The sequence below is a fragment of the Nylanderia fulva genome, unplaced genomic scaffold (genome assembly GCF_048542155.1).
Source record: "Nylanderia fulva isolate GAGA-0341 unplaced genomic scaffold, ASM4854215v1 Scaffold31, whole genome shotgun sequence".
In the NCBI taxonomy this organism is placed as follows: Eukaryota; Metazoa; Arthropoda; class Insecta; order Hymenoptera; family Formicidae; genus Nylanderia; species Nylanderia fulva.
This window is the reverse complement of record NW_028190379.1, coordinates 1,517,434-1,535,324: the sequence shown is the minus strand read 5'-3', so window position 1 is coordinate 1,535,324 and position 17,891 is coordinate 1,517,434. Positions and strand designations below refer to the sequence as shown.

Sequence of the window (17,891 nt, the reverse complement as noted above, 5' to 3'; positions counted from 1 at the left end):
CACACACCGTACCCCGGCGTTGCTCAACGATCACGGGTTTTCGAGTGGCATCGAGTGATCTATAAAGAAAGACCTCTCCCTCAGCGTAAATCAAAGATGTGTGATCGTTCAATTATTTTTTACGAGTGCCTTTTGAACATTGAATTTTCTCTGCAACCAATACGAAATTGTTCGTAGATGTTCTTTCCGATGTAGATGTGTTTGATAACGTCCCGATCCTTTTACTTTGTGCACTGTTGTTTTTTTTTTGCGCCTATTCTGTTTTTTTTTTTTTTAATATGCACTTTTCGATATGGGTTGCAATTTGATTGAATTTGATAAATTGGGGTATCAGTTCTACAGCACATCAATCCATAATTTAAACCCACGTTGATTTATTGCACGCATTTCTCCATCTGCGTTTCATGCCGATACTTAATAATATTACGACACAAATTTTTATATCTGTGCATATTCGCGGGATGTATAAATTGATCTCGATTGATGTGGAAAGTACAAAATACAGCCTGTTATGATATCATACCGGAAATAATAACTTCGGTTTGTAGCACAGATTCGTGATATGAGCAGAGGCATTCCTATTTAAAGTAAATAGACGCGTTTACACAACGAAGACAATAAAACATTCGGCAGAAACGCAGATGAGAAATAAACAAGTCTTATAGTAATGGCTATATTTATATTTGATTTCGCTTTTCCCCTGGTTGTTATTTTCAGATTGAGTTTAATGCACCACGCACGCAATATATTCGATTCACGCGATTCCACGTACACTTATTGTTTTTCATAAAGTTTCCACTTATATTTCTTTCCCGTTGCTTTCAATGTTGCTTGTTATAAATCACCTTTATTGATGGATTCTCTTAGTGTCTGGTGTTCCTGTTTCAACTCCGAAGTCAAAACCGAAGCTGTCTGAACGTTTGCTGAAAGGGAATGCAACAACTTTGCACTAACGGATCTCATTTTGTGTCCTATATATTGTGTCTTCCTTCCCGTAGAAAATAATCCATGCACGGTATAATTAACAGCACGTTTTTGTAAAATCCTTTCTTATCGCAATCTTTTTAGTAATTATATATCCTGTTGTGCCATGCGATTAATGAACGATTCAATTGCGCGCGTTAGTTAAAAAATATGCGCTCAGTAAATATCTTAATTAATTAATATAAGTAAAACAGAAAAAAATCATTTTCTGTTTCCAATGTCTTCATGAATTAATTTCTATCGACATTTTTTATTTATATGTCATACTGTATAATCTGATCGTGAACAAATTGTGAAGTGAAATTTTGTAAATATATATTTATATCTAAAATCGATCGTAATTGGCACAGTAGGATTTCTTTTGGAATAATTTCTTATCCTGGTTTGCGATAGCATCTGTTTTCTGTGTGTATAATCTATATATACACACACATATATATATATATATATATATATATATATATATACATATATATGTATATATATATATATATATGATTTAGTATTTAAAAGATTTATGCAGTACAACGTACATTCGTGTATCGATAATTTTCGGATATGGACTGCAGAGATTCGTAAGTGTAAGATAAGACAACCGTCAAGCGAAGGAATATCTAATATAATTGACCTCATTATTATTATTTTATTTTATTTTTCTTCAAAACGCGCAGACGAAGCAGTCCATAGATTTTATAATACATTTGTTCGTATACATAATTATCAGAGCAGTGTTCCGAACACGGACATACTCGACGACTATCCAATTTTATTAATAGTGATCAAGTTGTTTTTTCTTTGCTCGTAGGATTAATAAAACGACATCAAATTTTTTTAAGAATAAATTCATTATTGATGATAAAATAGTTAGCTAGACGCATGTATCATTGTTTTTCGTCTCTGCCCGAAAAGCTTTTTCGCATTCAGTTTTTAAGCACGCGCATATTAAACTTACAAGGACATTCCTAATCACAAAATTCTGATTTTAATGAAGTTTTACGAATACATAGAGGGGAAGTGTCTAAATTTAATAATTTTTGACTAAAAGATTGCTTTAGGATTGAAAATTACTTCTCAAAAGAATCATTGTTTTCTATTAATATATTTATTTTATAAATTATTTAAAATTAATTATAGTAGGTTTATAAATTGTGTTAATTTGAAGTAAATAATTTAATTTTATAGTATAATATTCTAAAGCCTCTTTAATTTAACATTAATAAATATTGATTTTTTTCTATTAATCTGATTTTTTTAAAAAATGGGATTAATATAAACGAAATCAATATTTATTAGTGTTGAAAGAAGTCTGTTTCCGGAATAATATATTATCCATTAAAGCTATTTTTAGAGGAAAAGGAAAATATATTTTATAAATTATTAAAAAATATCAAAATATGTTTGAATCATGTTAATTTGAAACATTTTAATTTGATAGGAATAGTTTCATAATAGATAATATAATATCCCGAAGCATCTTTAGCATTTCTTTTCTATTAATCTGGTTTTTTCTTAAAAATGAGATCAATATAAAAGAAATCAATAAATATTTATCAGTGCTGAGGAAATCTGCTTTCGGAATAATATTATCCATTGAAGCTATTTTTCATAAAAAAAGGAAAATATTTGTTTTCTAGCGATGCTCCCATCTCTATGTATATACAAAATTTTATGAAGGATCGTCGAGCTTGTATTTTTCAGACATCTCGCCGGTCCGCAGAACTTTTGCATTAGGAATGACAGAGTCTCATAATTATTAATCGTGGATATATTTTTCGATTGAGTGAACACGAGTTCGGTCACTGCCTTAGCTGCACGCGCCACACACGAAACGAGAAAATAAATAAATCGGTGTCGTATCACGAGTACGTGGGCCTTCTGATGCATCTGACCGCATAATAAAAAAATAAAAAAAAAAAAAAGGAAGAAGTCAGTTCATCCTCCGAGAGAGAACGTGATCCGCCGGTGGAAGCGTATATATCTAATAATGAATTCTCGAGTGAAAAAAAAAATTAAAATCTCTTTTTTCCCTCTCGTACATTTATTTGCGACACGTCGCGCAAGAACACTCTCATCCTTCACAATTCCGAAGCTTAATCTCCTCGATAATTGACGCAAGAGCGATGTTGCACCGCGAGACAGAAATGATTTCGAATGGCTTCCACCGACGATCCAGCGTTTATCCGGATCTTCGTAGAGACAGAAAGAGAGAGCGAGGATCGCTGTACGAAGACGGTCCAGCGATCCTCCAGCGCGCTCATCCGCTCCTCGGAACACGTGCAAACGCAACAAGACTGACGATGTGTTCCTCGCGGAGGAGCGGGGAGGGAAACGGTTTTTCCGCTGCGTTTTTTTTTCCGCGAGCGCCCGCGCGAGACGCATAATAATTTATAATTGCGCCGTTTTTTTAGACAGGCGCGCTCTTCAGGAATCAAGGATAGTGTAATATAAATTAATTAATTTAGGCAATGGTTTAAGGCGTGATACTTTGGTATGGGCATAATTAAAACTTAATCAGACCGAACCAGTTAGCGCCGCTACGCCGCACTAACAAACTTGTGTCGTGTCTCGAGTAATTTTTTTTTTTTTTTTTTTTTTTTTCCGAGTTAAACGGAATTAATTTTTTAGCGTGAAAGAGTTTAAACTGTCCGATCGGTGTCTCCTCGCTCGATGGTCACCTGTGCCTCGAATTTTTAACTCTCGATGAATTTTTATTCGCGAATCTCTGCGCAGACGACGAGAAAAGTCACTCTGAAGAATGATAATTAATTATTTTTGTAAAAGATACTCTTCGAGATTCGGTATATAAATATACATTGAAAAATTTATTGAATTCGAATAAATATTTAATTCAATATACTGCCAAATAAATAATTTATTATTATCAAATAAATGATTTATTAGCAGTATTGACAGCAATATTTATTAATTCAAGAATTTGTTCAGTGCACTAAAGTCGACTAATCTCAATTTTGTTGAAGAGAAAAAAATCTGGAAATATCTCTTCCGATCCCTTGCCGTTATCGTTTCCGTCGAGGCACGAAGTTCCGAACGCTCTTATTCGAAGGGATAACGATTAGCGCGTTAATTATCACAGTTACTGGAGCACAGTTACTCGCAGAGCGAGGGGATCACTTCCGGTACGGAGAGTCTAATGCAGTTCCGTGACGCTCAATAAATTCGACGAAATTAATCGGGGAGTCTGGATGCGAGATAACGCGAGCGACGAATCTCGAGGAAGCTTCGCATAAATTCGTTTAAGGTCTGGAAAAACCTTGACAAAAAAATGGCGAAATTTTGTACAGAGAGATGAGAGCATTTTTTCTCGGGAACGACGGCTCTCCTTCGGGATTCGCCGCTCGTTACTCCTTCGCGCCCGAGTCTCCGCTTCGTCCACGATGTATCTGTAAGTACTTGAGTGTGCATTGTATTTTACGTTGATCGAAAATGACGGAGTAGTGCCATCTCGACGAGAGAACGCTGCGTGACGTCATACAATTATCGATGCCTTTGTTTCACGAAAATTAGCATCTGCATATATATGCGTATATCTCGATCGATTTTCGATGCTGAGTTTGAAGAGAAAAAATCGATTTATAGTAGCTTTCTGCGCAAAGATTTGACGTGTGTTTTAATTTATTAATTGCAATTCAAAAGAGAATAAATTATATTTTTTGTATTGCATGTGCAGGCAAAGTGGCACTTTGTGTGCGTGTTTTCTGTGCGGAAAGCGGCCGATTTCCCACGCCGCCATCTAGCGGCGACGCGGTGAGTGAATAAGCCGCATTCAAAGCCATTGCCTACGGCTGAGCCGCGTTCAAATTCATTGTCCACGGCTGAAGCCGTGGGCAATGTATTGAACACGGCTATTCCCGCACCGTGCCGCCGCAAGAGTGCGGCGTGCGATCGGCCACCTCGCGCACAAAGCCACTTTCCGCACTTGATACACAATATACTATTGATCCGAGAAAAGTTGAATACCTGGCTGATCTTGTTGAACATTTCTCATCGATTTTTGCGCGACGTCGACAATTAAACGCAGCGTCCAACGAAGATGAGACTACGATTGTGACGTTTCCTGCAGGAAGTACCTATATTTCTCTAACGATAATAAAGTAACTATTAATATTATTAACTTATGGAATACTATGACATATTGAGTGATTTAAAATCACACACAGACACACACACATCGTACATACACACACACACACTTACATATACTTCGTCGTAGATGCGTTTTGCGGCGACGGATACTTGGCAATTATAATTCCGGGTGTAAATCAGATTCGCGTAGAGGCGAGACAAAGATAAAAAAAGAAATAATAATTAAATAAAAAAAAAGAGAGAAAATATGATGCAAGCACGAATCCGACTTGTGCGGGTTCGCAAGATCCAGTCTATATAAATATAATATATAATTACGTCGTGTAATTATATCATGTAATTATCGCCATTTGTTGTGTTGGCAATTTCTTTATTTATCGTTTTTTGATTCGTCTTTTTGTCGTGTATTCAATTCGAGGTCGTACGGAACGATATTATAACAAGTGAGAGTATATATTATATGAACGATATATGGAACGATTTTGAGAGTGCATTACTTGTTATAATAAAAAGAATCATGTGTTACTAACATACGTCTCTCGATTCTCAATGATTGGCCTATCGATTTCCGCCGGTGACTTTCGCTTAGAAATTCGACAGCTGCCGTAATTTAATATATGTATATTTTACTATCACGAAACCGAACACTTGATACACCACTGAACGTAATAAGTGTTTGGTTCAGTCTGTGTCCCCTAAAAACCCCACTTTTTAACTTCTTCTCTTGCCTTTTCTTCTCTCGTTATCTGTTATTCCTCTCACGAGACTCCGAATGCTCATTGTAACCACAGCTGGCTTAAGACATTCAAGCGTGGGCCAAATTTATATACGAAGCTACTGATTTTATCAATATAAAACGAGAATTTTTTCATCAAAATTTAATTTTTATTTTTTCATAGGAAATTCTATTTTTTCAACTTATGTATACAATATACAAAATTATATATTTTATAGAGAGTTTGCTTCGAAATTAATATCCGATTTCATAATTTCGAAATATTAGGTCCGCTCGTCTAATGATTAAGGCAGCCCTTGCTTTTATAATATATATATATATGTAATCTCTGGAATTTTCTCTGGATATAATAAACCTCGAAAGGTTTGCAAGGACTTCTCGGTGGGGACCATCTTGCGAACAGCTCGCCACACATCGCGGAGGCAAGATTTCGGAGGATAAAACACCTTGAACGGTGATGCCGAAATACCATGTTCTCTTTTCTCGACACAACGAGTGTCCTCGAATCTTTCTATTCTATTCGCGACTACTGTATCCCCATCTCTCCCCCTGTTCTCCGCCCTCTTTCCACCCCACGGAAAGTTGTGTTTGGAGTTTTTTGCATGCGTTCACTGGACATAAATAAAAAAGACCGATGTGATAACTGTCGACCCGGAATGACCCAAGTCCTAAAAATCGAGGAGGTCGAAAAACGTCATCCTCGATGCAACGCGCCAACCTCGACACCCCTTTTTGCTAACCCCCTGCCTGCTGGTGTGTGCCAAACTGTACAGTCACAAGGAAGGATTACGGAAACTGTCTACGGACACGTGGATGATACAGGTAACGAAATTTTAAGATGCTTATTTTTTAATTTTAAGGGACTAAATTTTTCTAGCCGTAAACGCTCTAACGCAAGACACGTCACATTTTCGAATTGTATCTCGAAAACGAATTACTTGCAGGGTAGTCATATATGTGCACCATCTGAAATCGCGTGTTTCCTCGTTCTGTATATAATATATAATTTATTTTATATATTTTTTATTTATTTTATATATAATATATAATTTATTTTTTCGAAGGAGATTTTCAGATTCTGTGATACTTTCTTTCTTTGTTCCATAATGTGTTTCCACAATTTAAAGTAGATGTGTATAATACATAGGAGAGAATTTTCTCTTGGAAGAATTTTGTAGTTTGTCTGATTAATATTTACCACAATAAAAAATATTAATATGTATATAGTAAAATCGAACATATTTTATATTTTATTGTAAATATTAATATATTTTAACATAGTTTTTAATTTTATTTTAAAATTATTGAAATTTTACTATATATTTTGGTCAAATTAATCAACATATTTTATATCTTATTGTAGTAGATATTAATATTTTTTATTGCGATAAATATTAATCAGAGAAACTCTTACAAAATTTTTTATCAATGCCTCAAAATTCTCTCTTTGAATACACAGAGATTTTTCTTCTTTTTACTATTTATTATAATAATATATATATATATATATATTTTTTATATTTTTATATAAGACACTACTTTCTTTGCACGCACATCACATATAAATCTAGCAATAAGAATTTCATTATAATAATATATTTATTCTATATAAGGTACTACATATTTCTCCTCGCAATGCATATAATATAAAACCCAAGTTGCACAAAAATCGCACAGACACGAAAAAAAATCCTAGAAGTTCCCTTCACGCACACTCAACACCGCTGTACTAACCCTTAAACGCATCGACGTCGCCAAGGCTTGCATCGACTAGCAGCTGCATCCCGCTCCGTAGCTGGACGAGAGATTGCGTGGCTCGCTAGCTGAGCCAGCGAGAGTGGCTTGGCGCGTTGGTGGAATAATCGATGTTACCCTCGTATGATTGCAGTGGCACCGCCAGTGACGCCGCCGAAATAAAGACCGAGGAGGCGTAGGGCGAATCTTAAGAGAGAGAGAGAGAGAGAGAGAGACACCTTAATAATCGGCCGCAGTCGAGGAAATATCTCGGCGACTCAGCACTCACATACTACACTCTCGAGCTGCTCTCGAAGAGGGACCGGAGACGTCTTTTATGACAGAACAAAAATGTCCTCCCTTACCTGCCTGCCTGCCCCCTTTCTTGAGAATGCGAAACCAAAGCACTGCAATGCCCCTTCATCACCCCGTGACACATGCACTGTTTTAAAAAAAAAAAAAAAGCACTATACAAACGCGTTTGCACGTTCGTCCGCCTGACGATCGGATATCCAGGATCCACCCTATGAGGGAGGAGAAGGAAATGAACGAATGTACGACTAGCTTAGGACGATTCTCTAATCGTCGCGGTCTATTGTCTCTTTTAATCGACACTTTGATTCGTTTATTACGTTGTACGCGCCAGTAGATCTCTTAATTATACCATGATTGTGATGATGAGCAAATAAGGATGTTGATTTTACTCGAATTAAAACAGATACTCGTACTCTTTATTTTTCATTCGTCACTACTCTCTGTCTGTCATCGGAAAGCGGAGAAGGTACATCGCGACGAGAGGATAAAATATTCTCCTTTCATCAAAAGGAATAACCGTGCAATTTGTCGAGAGTTGCAAAACTGCAGCTATTTCGCGACGTGCTCTTTTTTTTTTTTTTCATTCGCAAGGATCCGTACATTCGTTCGAGCAAATCTCGTCCATTTAGTCCGATTAATCCGAGGACCGATCGTTTCAGATCGCCGATGTCGAGAGGAGGATGCAGAAGCGCGTTAAAAAAAAAAAAAAAGAACGAAAAAAAAAACAGCCTTGCACGCGCTGTTGCGAACCTTTTCCACTTTTAGCTCTTCATTCTTTTTTTTTTTTCTCGCCCCCATATAGGTCTCCGCCGCTCGTTAATAGTTCTCGTATATGTTATGTTGCAGTAAATGAGGTGGTCGTCGACAAGTGGACCCATTAAATGAGTGGGTCGTCGACAGGCATGAATCCCACACACACCGCCGCCATCGTAAGCCGCCACCGAGCGCGCGCAAAAAAAAAAAAGAACAAGCTCAGCCCGAATGAAAAAAAAAAAAAAAGAAAGAAAAAAATAACCAGACAAAAGCACAGACAAACGGACGACACAACTGGCGCGCTTGCGTTTGTGCAAGTATATCGCATTAGAGCAGCATCGCTATAATAACAAGAGAAAGAAGCAGCAGCAGCAACGTACTCGATAACCAACACTTAGCTATCTGTCGCGACCTTCCGCAGCCAATTCGGGGACATCCCGATCGATCGAAAGCTGCGCCCGCCTCGCTGCTTTCTTCTTCTTCTTCTTTTCTCTTTTTTTTTTTTTTCATTTCAATTTCTTTTCCTTTCTCCCTTTTCCGCAAGATCGCTCGCCCCGAGTTCGTCGTCCAGCGATGGCGAACGCGAAGCGAACGAGAACCGGCTTGGGGAAAAAACTCTTCGTCTCTTCGGTGTCTAGAGCCGCATTAACGTTCTTAACTCAACGACTGTGCCTTCTTAGAGCCGGTTGCGCCAACGTCGATTAAAGCTAATCTCGGTCGAGGTACCCTGGGAAATTTTGAAGATAGAGATCTGAGAGAATTGGGTAAAAAATGATGGAGTTAACAGAGGGATTCTCTGTTTATGTTAATTACGATATATTCCTTTTCTTTGTCGGATGAAACGCGAGTGAAAGATTAGCTGACTCAAAGTCGTCGGTGCAACTCAGCCTTAGTTTCCTATCCGAGCGAGGAACGAGAATGTGATATAGCTGATTGTGAGAAAGTAGAGGAGCGCTGCCTTGTACTCCTTTGACCTTTCGCTCCGCGAAGACGTGTTAATGCATATAATGCAACCCTTAACACAATCCTCCCTTCCTCTGTTCGAATAACTGTCGATCGATCGCTTGATAATCCCGAGACGACGACGACGACTTATCCGAAATCTTGGAGCGAGATCCTTAAAGTCGTGTCTCTTCAGTGAAATAATAATCCGATTTGCTCGAAGCCTTATTAATGTAGAGATGAATAGCATCGATTTAATCCCACAAATCTTGTTATTCTTCTTTTAGATGCGTTTTTTTTCTCGCCATTTTGCGCTTGCTTTCGCGTCGCTTTATTAACGCGTTTTTTCTATTTTTTCTCTCCGTGTTTCATTTTTTTTTTTTTTTTATTTTGACAATCTCGCTGGACGATACATCTCTCCCCCTAAATTCGGCGGTCGTGTGTCCTCGATTATGCAAACAAATAAAGGGCGATCTACATTTTTTTAATCTATTACAGCAATCTTTGCCCCCTGATAACACAAAAGTGGAAAGTCAGTTTTCGTTCCGTTCGTAAAATTCTTCTGACGTAACAAGTCGTCTGATACGAGTCCTCCTGTATAAACTAACATCTTTAACAAAAAAAGTCAAAGGAGATACTCTCCAAGAAAAACACGAATGCGGCCACCCATCCCTTATCAGGACTCCTTTTCTTCCTTCTTTAGCCTTCGAGACGCCGATAAATCCGCGTTACAGATTAGCTGTCTGAAAAAATACACAGTCTCTCTCCCCGGTCAGCCACGAAAACGACGGAATGATCCTTCGTAGCTTGAAACGTTCGGTTCGACGACGAGAAAAAGACCACCACCCGTACCTGGAACGCTCAATGATGCCACAGTCCGTCCGCGCGCGCTCGTGTTTATCCAGCGAGATAAAGAGAGAGAGAGAGAGAGAGAGGGAGAGAAAGAAAGGGAGAATCTCGACACTCCTGTATATTCATCAGAACGAAGGAACCTACTCGCACGCACCGTTCTGGATCTCCACGGACCCCGCATCGCTGCGTGCATTCGCGGTCACGTGACGCCAGATGCTGGGGATAGATATAGGGAGAACGAATGTCGACCGGGAAGAGCTGGCTGGTCAGTCGCTTCTCGGAACGGATCGACGGAGGGGATCGAGAGTGGTGACTCCGAACAGAACGACCTGGTTTCGAGCAGTGACGTCACTTTCGCGACTGGAGGCCGAATCGCGTTTCGCTCTGCTGCCGCAGGATTTTAGGATGCTATCCTAGGATCGCAAACGGGTCCTGTGTCGGCATCGCTGAGAAAAAAAAAATTATTTCCCTCTCACGAGCCGTTCCGCAACTTGATGACGAACCCTCAGTCTGAGCACTTTCACTTTTCGAAAAAAATCCGCGAGAGGGAAGCAGGATCGCGGCAAGATGCCGGCTCGTGCGGGAAGGTTCGCCTCCGGATACGCACGAAACTTACGTCACCGGGGAGTCCAGTATAAAAAAAATCCCGAGTTAAGTATAAATTATTGTAAATATATCCGTCGCGCACGCGCGGCGATATAACGGAGGAGAAACTATACTATTAAAGAGAAAAATATATATAGTTATACATATATACATTATATATATATATATATTTTTTTTGTTCGTGAGAAAGCGCATACAGATGGACGCGTCGTCGCTGCGGACGATAATAAATTATTGTTATTGATAATATCTTATTACTATTACTATTATTATTATAATTATTATAATAATTATTATTATTATTATTATCGTCATCGCTACTATATTGTTAGTATTACTGTTATCATTAAAAACGCGTCGCCGCGTTCAGGTGACGTACTTGTACTATATTGTATACGGCGCGACCTTTTTTTGAGAACCGGGCTCTTCGAGCGAGAAGGATTCGACCTGCCGAGGCTCGTGTGGGATTTTTTTTCTCCTTCCTTATACTTGTTTACACGGTTGACCATTCTTCGTGGGTGACATTAGAGGCGGAATTAGCCACCTCGCGACGTTCTGATTGTTACTTAGGGAGAGAAAAAGGGAGGGAGTGACAGAGAAACAGCCATCTCTGCTCGCTCGATCTGCGACTCTCCTCGGCTTTTTCTCGGCTAAGACTGACGAGAGTTCTCGTAGCAATGTAGGATAATTAATATCTAACCGTAGAGAGAGAGAGACAACAACACCGAGCTGAGGTGACAACCGAGTATCGTTGACGTTGCAGAGAGGGAGAAATCTCGTTTTCTCGTCTACTATACTAAAAATCGATCTTGGGAACCTGTCTCGGGACGGACGTGCTACAACGTCACTCGATATCACGAAGTGGAATCGGATTCCGGGATTCAGCCCTGCGAAGAAGGGAACGCGAACGTCAACGCGGAGCCTCGTCGAACGGAGTTAGCCATTTTCACGCCTCTCTCTCTCTCTCTCTCTCTCTCTCTCTCTCTCTATCTCTCTCTCTCTCGGTGTGTTATTATCGTGTGTTGACACTTCTAGCGGTATATATATGTACGTCTTCCTGAATTTTTCTATATCTCGTTTTCGCTCCGCGCCCTCTTCTACTTCTCTCTTCTTCTATTCTTCCATCTCGTCGCGGTCCATCTTATCACGTGTCGCCGTATATCGTTCCCACGATTAGCAATTTATAATTAAGATCAACGATCCGCGACGCAAACTTTAAGGTATCACCGTCCGGGGACTCGCGAGATTTCTCGTCGACTTTGGCTCTTGGCTCTCTCGAAAGTAAGATAAGTAGTAAAAGTCATATACGTGCGACGAATCCCGGTGGAAACTGTCGCAACAGTATGTATATATACACACAATATATACATGTTTGTGTATATGTATGTACATCATTATGTACATTATATACGTGATATATTAAATATATATAATTATTAATTATATATATATATAAAATGTATATAATTATATATAGTATATTAATTATATAAAATATATATAATTATATATGACATGTATAAATATATATTTAATATATTAATTATATATACATATATATAATGTATATAATTATATATATATAAAAGAAAAAGAGCTCAAAAAAATTGATCCATGCACACATACATGTCGCTCGCATCGTCATCCTAATCTATCTACGCAGATACGTATCGGTAGGGATGCGTAAATCAATCACCCATCCTGTAATCAAAGTCCATCATTTTTAATGTACGTGAAATTTATTATTTCGTGGAGTGTAATATTCATATAACTTGTATAAAAAAAAAAATGAAGCGAATTTGCCCAACGTTCCAATCGTTCTCGCTCGAATCGTCTACGTTGGAGCATAATCTTAAGAACGAATTTCATTATTTTCTTCGAAAATGGTGACAAACCTTGCACATTTCTAATGTACGCCGACAGCTCTGTACGAATAAAGGTTTAGAAATAATCGAAACCCTCATCGAGTCTTGCATCCGTTTTATTTTGCGTGATCCCTCTTTAGAAATGCTTATTTAAATTAAAATAATTATGTATTTCTTTTTATTTCAGAGAGAAACATTTGAGAATTTTATTTTAAAAATTTAGTGTATAAATTAATTTAAAAAAAATTACTTTTGACGTTGATTAACTTTTTTAAAAAAGAGAGAACGTGTCTTTTCGAGATAATCGACTTAATTCGGCATTGAACGCAAATTTTAATATGCGAATTTTACAATATCAATATATATCATATATATGTATATTATTAATATATCAATATATGCTTATAAATCATATTTGCATCTTCTTTAGAGACTACAGTATGCTTAAGTCAAAACTCTTTTACTTTTCGTTTAATTTACATTATTCATGTATAAGCTTGCATTGCAAATGCAAGTGCGAATTAAATGGCAAATGAAGTCGTCATCTACATGCAAGTTAAGGAAATAGAAACGTCATTTTTTTGCAAACACGGCGTGGCAATCAAAGTGTTAAACAATTACGCAGCTACCTTGTTTGAATTATAAATTTTCCCATCGTAAAATTTTGCAGCACCTCGCGAGCGCACTTTTTCACGCCGCTTATATATGATTAACATATTATTTATTTGTGCTGTCGCGGAATAAATTTTTAGAATGTACTTCGCGCGTTAAGAATGGTACGAACACTGCTCATAAATTCCCAAGCCAAAGGTAAATAAATTTTCATCGTCTGGGAGATTAAAAAGTACAAAGCAAAACCGCACACAATTCGCGAATCGTATCCACTGTCTGGTCGACCGGGACTCATTACTGTTTTGCATTGCAAATTTAAATTGTTTTCAGCGACCACGGGATGATGCGGTCTTTGAGGATAAAATGCAAAGATGCACTACGCTCTCTATCTCTACGTAACACATATTTCAATTTTTCTACGAAACATTGCATCGCAAATGGTCGTCGTACCTCGTCGCATATTTCTCACACAATTCTAAAGAAAATAAAGATACATTTCTTATGCTATTGTAGAGAAACTATAACATTATTGTTTTGCACACGTGGATATAGATATTAAATCAAGAAAGCTGATAGTTGCGTTCAACAATGAGGCAAACAAAAATTAATTTAAAATATTTAATATTAAAACTCTTAAAAATCTAGGAAATTGCATTTCAAGTAGTATTTATACATGTAGATAACGAAAGTTTGTTTCGTAGTTAACATTTATCGGGTTTTATCTTAATAGAAATGTAATTAAAATGCTTGAGGCATTATTTTTTTGAGCAAAATGTTTAACATTGAAAATTAAACATTTGTAATAAATTAATTTTTATTATTAATTCATTAATTCTTTAAGATTAACCTTTATTGGAAAAAATTTAATTAACCGATAAATTCTGATTCTATCAAAATCTTGCCGCAGAATTCTCAATTAAAAAATTAAAAAATTATACATATAATATCAATCTCTCTTTAAATTGCAAATTATTCGAATTATGAAAATATTTATTTCTATAATTTGATGCTTATACATATACATATATTATAAAATTGCTAAAATTATAATATTGAAATACGACTACAATATATATATATATATATATATATATATATATATATATATATATATATATATATTAAGATTTTTATCAAGATTATAAATTTTATTAAGATTATAGTGTAATAAAAAATTATATATGGTTTCATTAAGCAATGATAATGATGATATAAACTGATCATGAAAAAATATATGTTGCTTTTTAATTTTCTTAAGAGTAGCAGAGAGGTGTATATTTTCTCTTAAAATTTTATATATTATTACAAATATTTTAATTTTAATAGTTTGTAATTAATCATTAATTTTTATATACAATTATTTATGCGGTATACACATAATCATAATTAATAAAATGCGAGATAGATATAGAAAAACTAATTTTTTAAAATTCTCATTTTTTTTTATAAAGAAATATTTTCGTATTATCTTATAAATATGATATTTTCTCTGGAAATATTTTAAAATTTATACTGAGAAAGAAGTTGATTCAACAATGCGACACAAGAAATTCTCCATAAATATAAATGTATATTTGTCTTTACACGTCGTTCTAGATTCAATGTGAATGAATACATTTATATATTATAGTAGAATATTTTCTCTGATATCACATTGTGTAATATGAAGCAAACTTTAATTTTGCAGAATTTTCTGCGAAAATATGAATTTTTTTACGATTTTTTATTCCTTCTTAAATTTCTAAAGTTACAATGTTGCCAGCCTTAAACTTTCAGTTTTTAAAAATGTAAGAAATTCTTGATCTTTAGGTTTGTGTAAAGTTTTATGTTCTCCTTGAGAGAAACTGCTAATCTCTTCAAATTTGCGTTAAAACTTCGATATTCGCCACTGCACATCTCTTCAAGACTAGAATATAAAATATTTACCATTTTCATACTATAAAAGTTTTAATCTTTGAACTTTAGATCTGTCTTTGAGAATCGAATCCCCAGGAGATTAGAAAACACTTATCTTTTTTATTTCTTTAATTTCTTTTTTTTCTACACATTTAAATTCAATAAATTTTATTTATTTCATTTAATTGTGATCGCATTAATTTTTTTATTTCAAGGAATTGTTATTTCATTTTTATTCCATATCATCTGATTTTATCAGCAATACACAGCGAATTATGCGCCAAAATCCATGCATATATTTTCACGTCAAGTTGGAGAAAATATTTCTCGTTTCTATGAAAAATATCAAAATGATACAGTTCGCGCGCGACCCGGCTTTACATTATAAATTCAAATTGTTTTCAGCAATCATAGAATGATACGAACTTTGAAGACGGAGCATAATGCACATTTTTCGTCATACATATTTCAGTTTCATCACGAAATGTATTTGTGCATCGCGAATACATATTTGTTATTTATCTTTGAAACTTAACGCGCCATAGATTGTTATACTGCTAATATTTTTTGCATCAAAAGCATACATTTCTGCTAGTTTATATTTATTATAAAATACGCACGATTTATTTATGAGCCTTTTTTGATAATTTTAATTTTTCTCGTCGCAAGAGAGAATTGCTGAGTTATACAGATTTATATCGTAAATCATTTCGCGCGTATAGAATTCTTGCTTCTTTTGCATATAGATTACAGAACTGCGTTTGTTCGCGCGCGCGTGCTTAATTCTCCTGATGCAGTAGTACATATCTACCTATTACCAGACGCAGTAGTACATCCTCGTGTCTGAGTGGCCGTAGCTGCGTGCGGGCATAACTGTCATGTAGATGGATTAACCGCATTCAACATCGATTTCTAATAGCGTTTTCGATTGGGAAAAAGTTAGTGCGCACCAGTGCGCACTCAGTTCATACGAACACTGGACAAGTTCCATGGGTTGCACTGAATAGTGCAGGTGAAAAAGAACACGCCGAAATTTTCAGTGCCACTTGAGTTGACTAGATTCCGGGAAGAACGAAAAAGTAACCTCGACATCTTGTGTTCAGTTAAGTAATGATTTTTATTATATGTAATTAAATATAGAAGATGATCAAGAATATCACGTATGACAAATATAAAAATTATTATTATCCAGTATAAAAATGCTAGTACATTAATTATATTTTAAAAAAGGGTATAGGTTCGATGTTTATATAAAAAGATATAACACTTACGGTGTCATTATCTATTTTTTTCACACATTCTACATAATTTACAGTTTTTGGAATTATTCTTCTAGTTCGAAGAGTTGTAATTATTTCTTCTTGCTCGCTTGAACTAGAAGAAGATTTCAAAAATGTCTCCAAAATATTAAAGAGAGCCAAATCCGAATTGCTCATTATGTCGAATTTTCGTTCAAAAGAATGCCCTACTGCTTGCATGCATCCAGTGCACTGAACTGGCACCGTCAAAATATCTCGTGCCACTTAGTGCGCACTGAGTGCGCACTATGCGAGTGTTGTGCGTTCAAACGAACACGCAACACTAGCCAAATGCGCATTGGCACTACCAATCGAACACGCGCCTGACATTCAGTGCAGCCAGTGCACCCCAATCGAAAACGCTATAAGTTTCGCGCTAATCTTACCTGTATATTAATTAACGACCGATTTCGAATCAATTGAAATCATTGAATAATTAATACGTCATTTTATTTTAATTACGGCTCACTTCAAAACAAAAGTCCCGAAATTATACCGGAACAACTCAATGCGCTTTAATTAATTGAGTTAGTCAGCTATAATTTGACAGTTAACAAAAGTCTTAATTAATTAATTATTTATATATAATAAATAAAAGATTTTTTGTATAAATTAATATATAATATATTATATATAATTATTTATTAATATATAATATATATTATATATATAATAAATAAAAGATTTTTTTGTATAATGTTATTTTCTCAAAGATTTTTTATGCAATTTAAAATGTTTTTTAGATTCTGTGAAAAATAAAAATTAATATTGAATATACCACATTTGATTGTTGATTGATTGGATGAAAAATATATGGCTCGAGATAATTGATATAGCGTCACGTCATGAAAGGGCAATATTTTTTTTCAATTTAATTGAGTCTTACAATATAAAAAATTCTAAATATATTTCTATCGCTATTACATACACAAATGCATAGTTTGTTCCAAGCTTTTACGTGCCAAAACTATTAAATATAATTGAATTGGCGCTGCCACTCTCTCTATATATACGATTCCACCGAGACTAATTCCTTCATAGTGAATAACATTATCTTAGGTTCACGCACTGGGCGCATTGCCGGGAGCATTAAGTCAAGTTAATCGTGATATATGACAACGCTGAGCGTGTGTGGAGAAGTTGTCTCGCACATACCGAATTACATCCTATATCTTCATATGTCGGCTTACCTTT

The 17,891-nt window shown here is 35.7% G+C and overlaps 1 protein-coding gene across 6 annotated transcripts in view; it reads left to right on the top strand.

Annotated features, from left to right (window-relative positions):
• SERCA (ATPase sarcoplasmic/endoplasmic reticulum Ca2+ transporting SERCA) overlaps window positions 1-12,983 on the top strand; it is a 54,842-nt gene extending 41,859 nt beyond the window's left edge. For 4 of the 6 annotated variants that reach the window (XM_085484752.1, XM_085484749.1, XM_085484750.1 and 1 more), the window contains one exon: window positions 868-5,617. In XM_085484752.1, the coding sequence (XP_085340878.1) occupies window positions 868-953 (86 nt within the window). In that variant the 3' untranslated portion in view covers window positions 954-5,617. Of the gene's footprint in view, window positions 1-867; window positions 5,618-7,712; window positions 8,286-8,719 lie in introns of those variants that run through there. The other 2 variants (XM_029306507.2, XM_029306508.2) reach the window with 2 other exon arrangements.
• The last annotated feature ends 4,908 nt before the right edge of the window (window positions 12,984-17,891 follow it).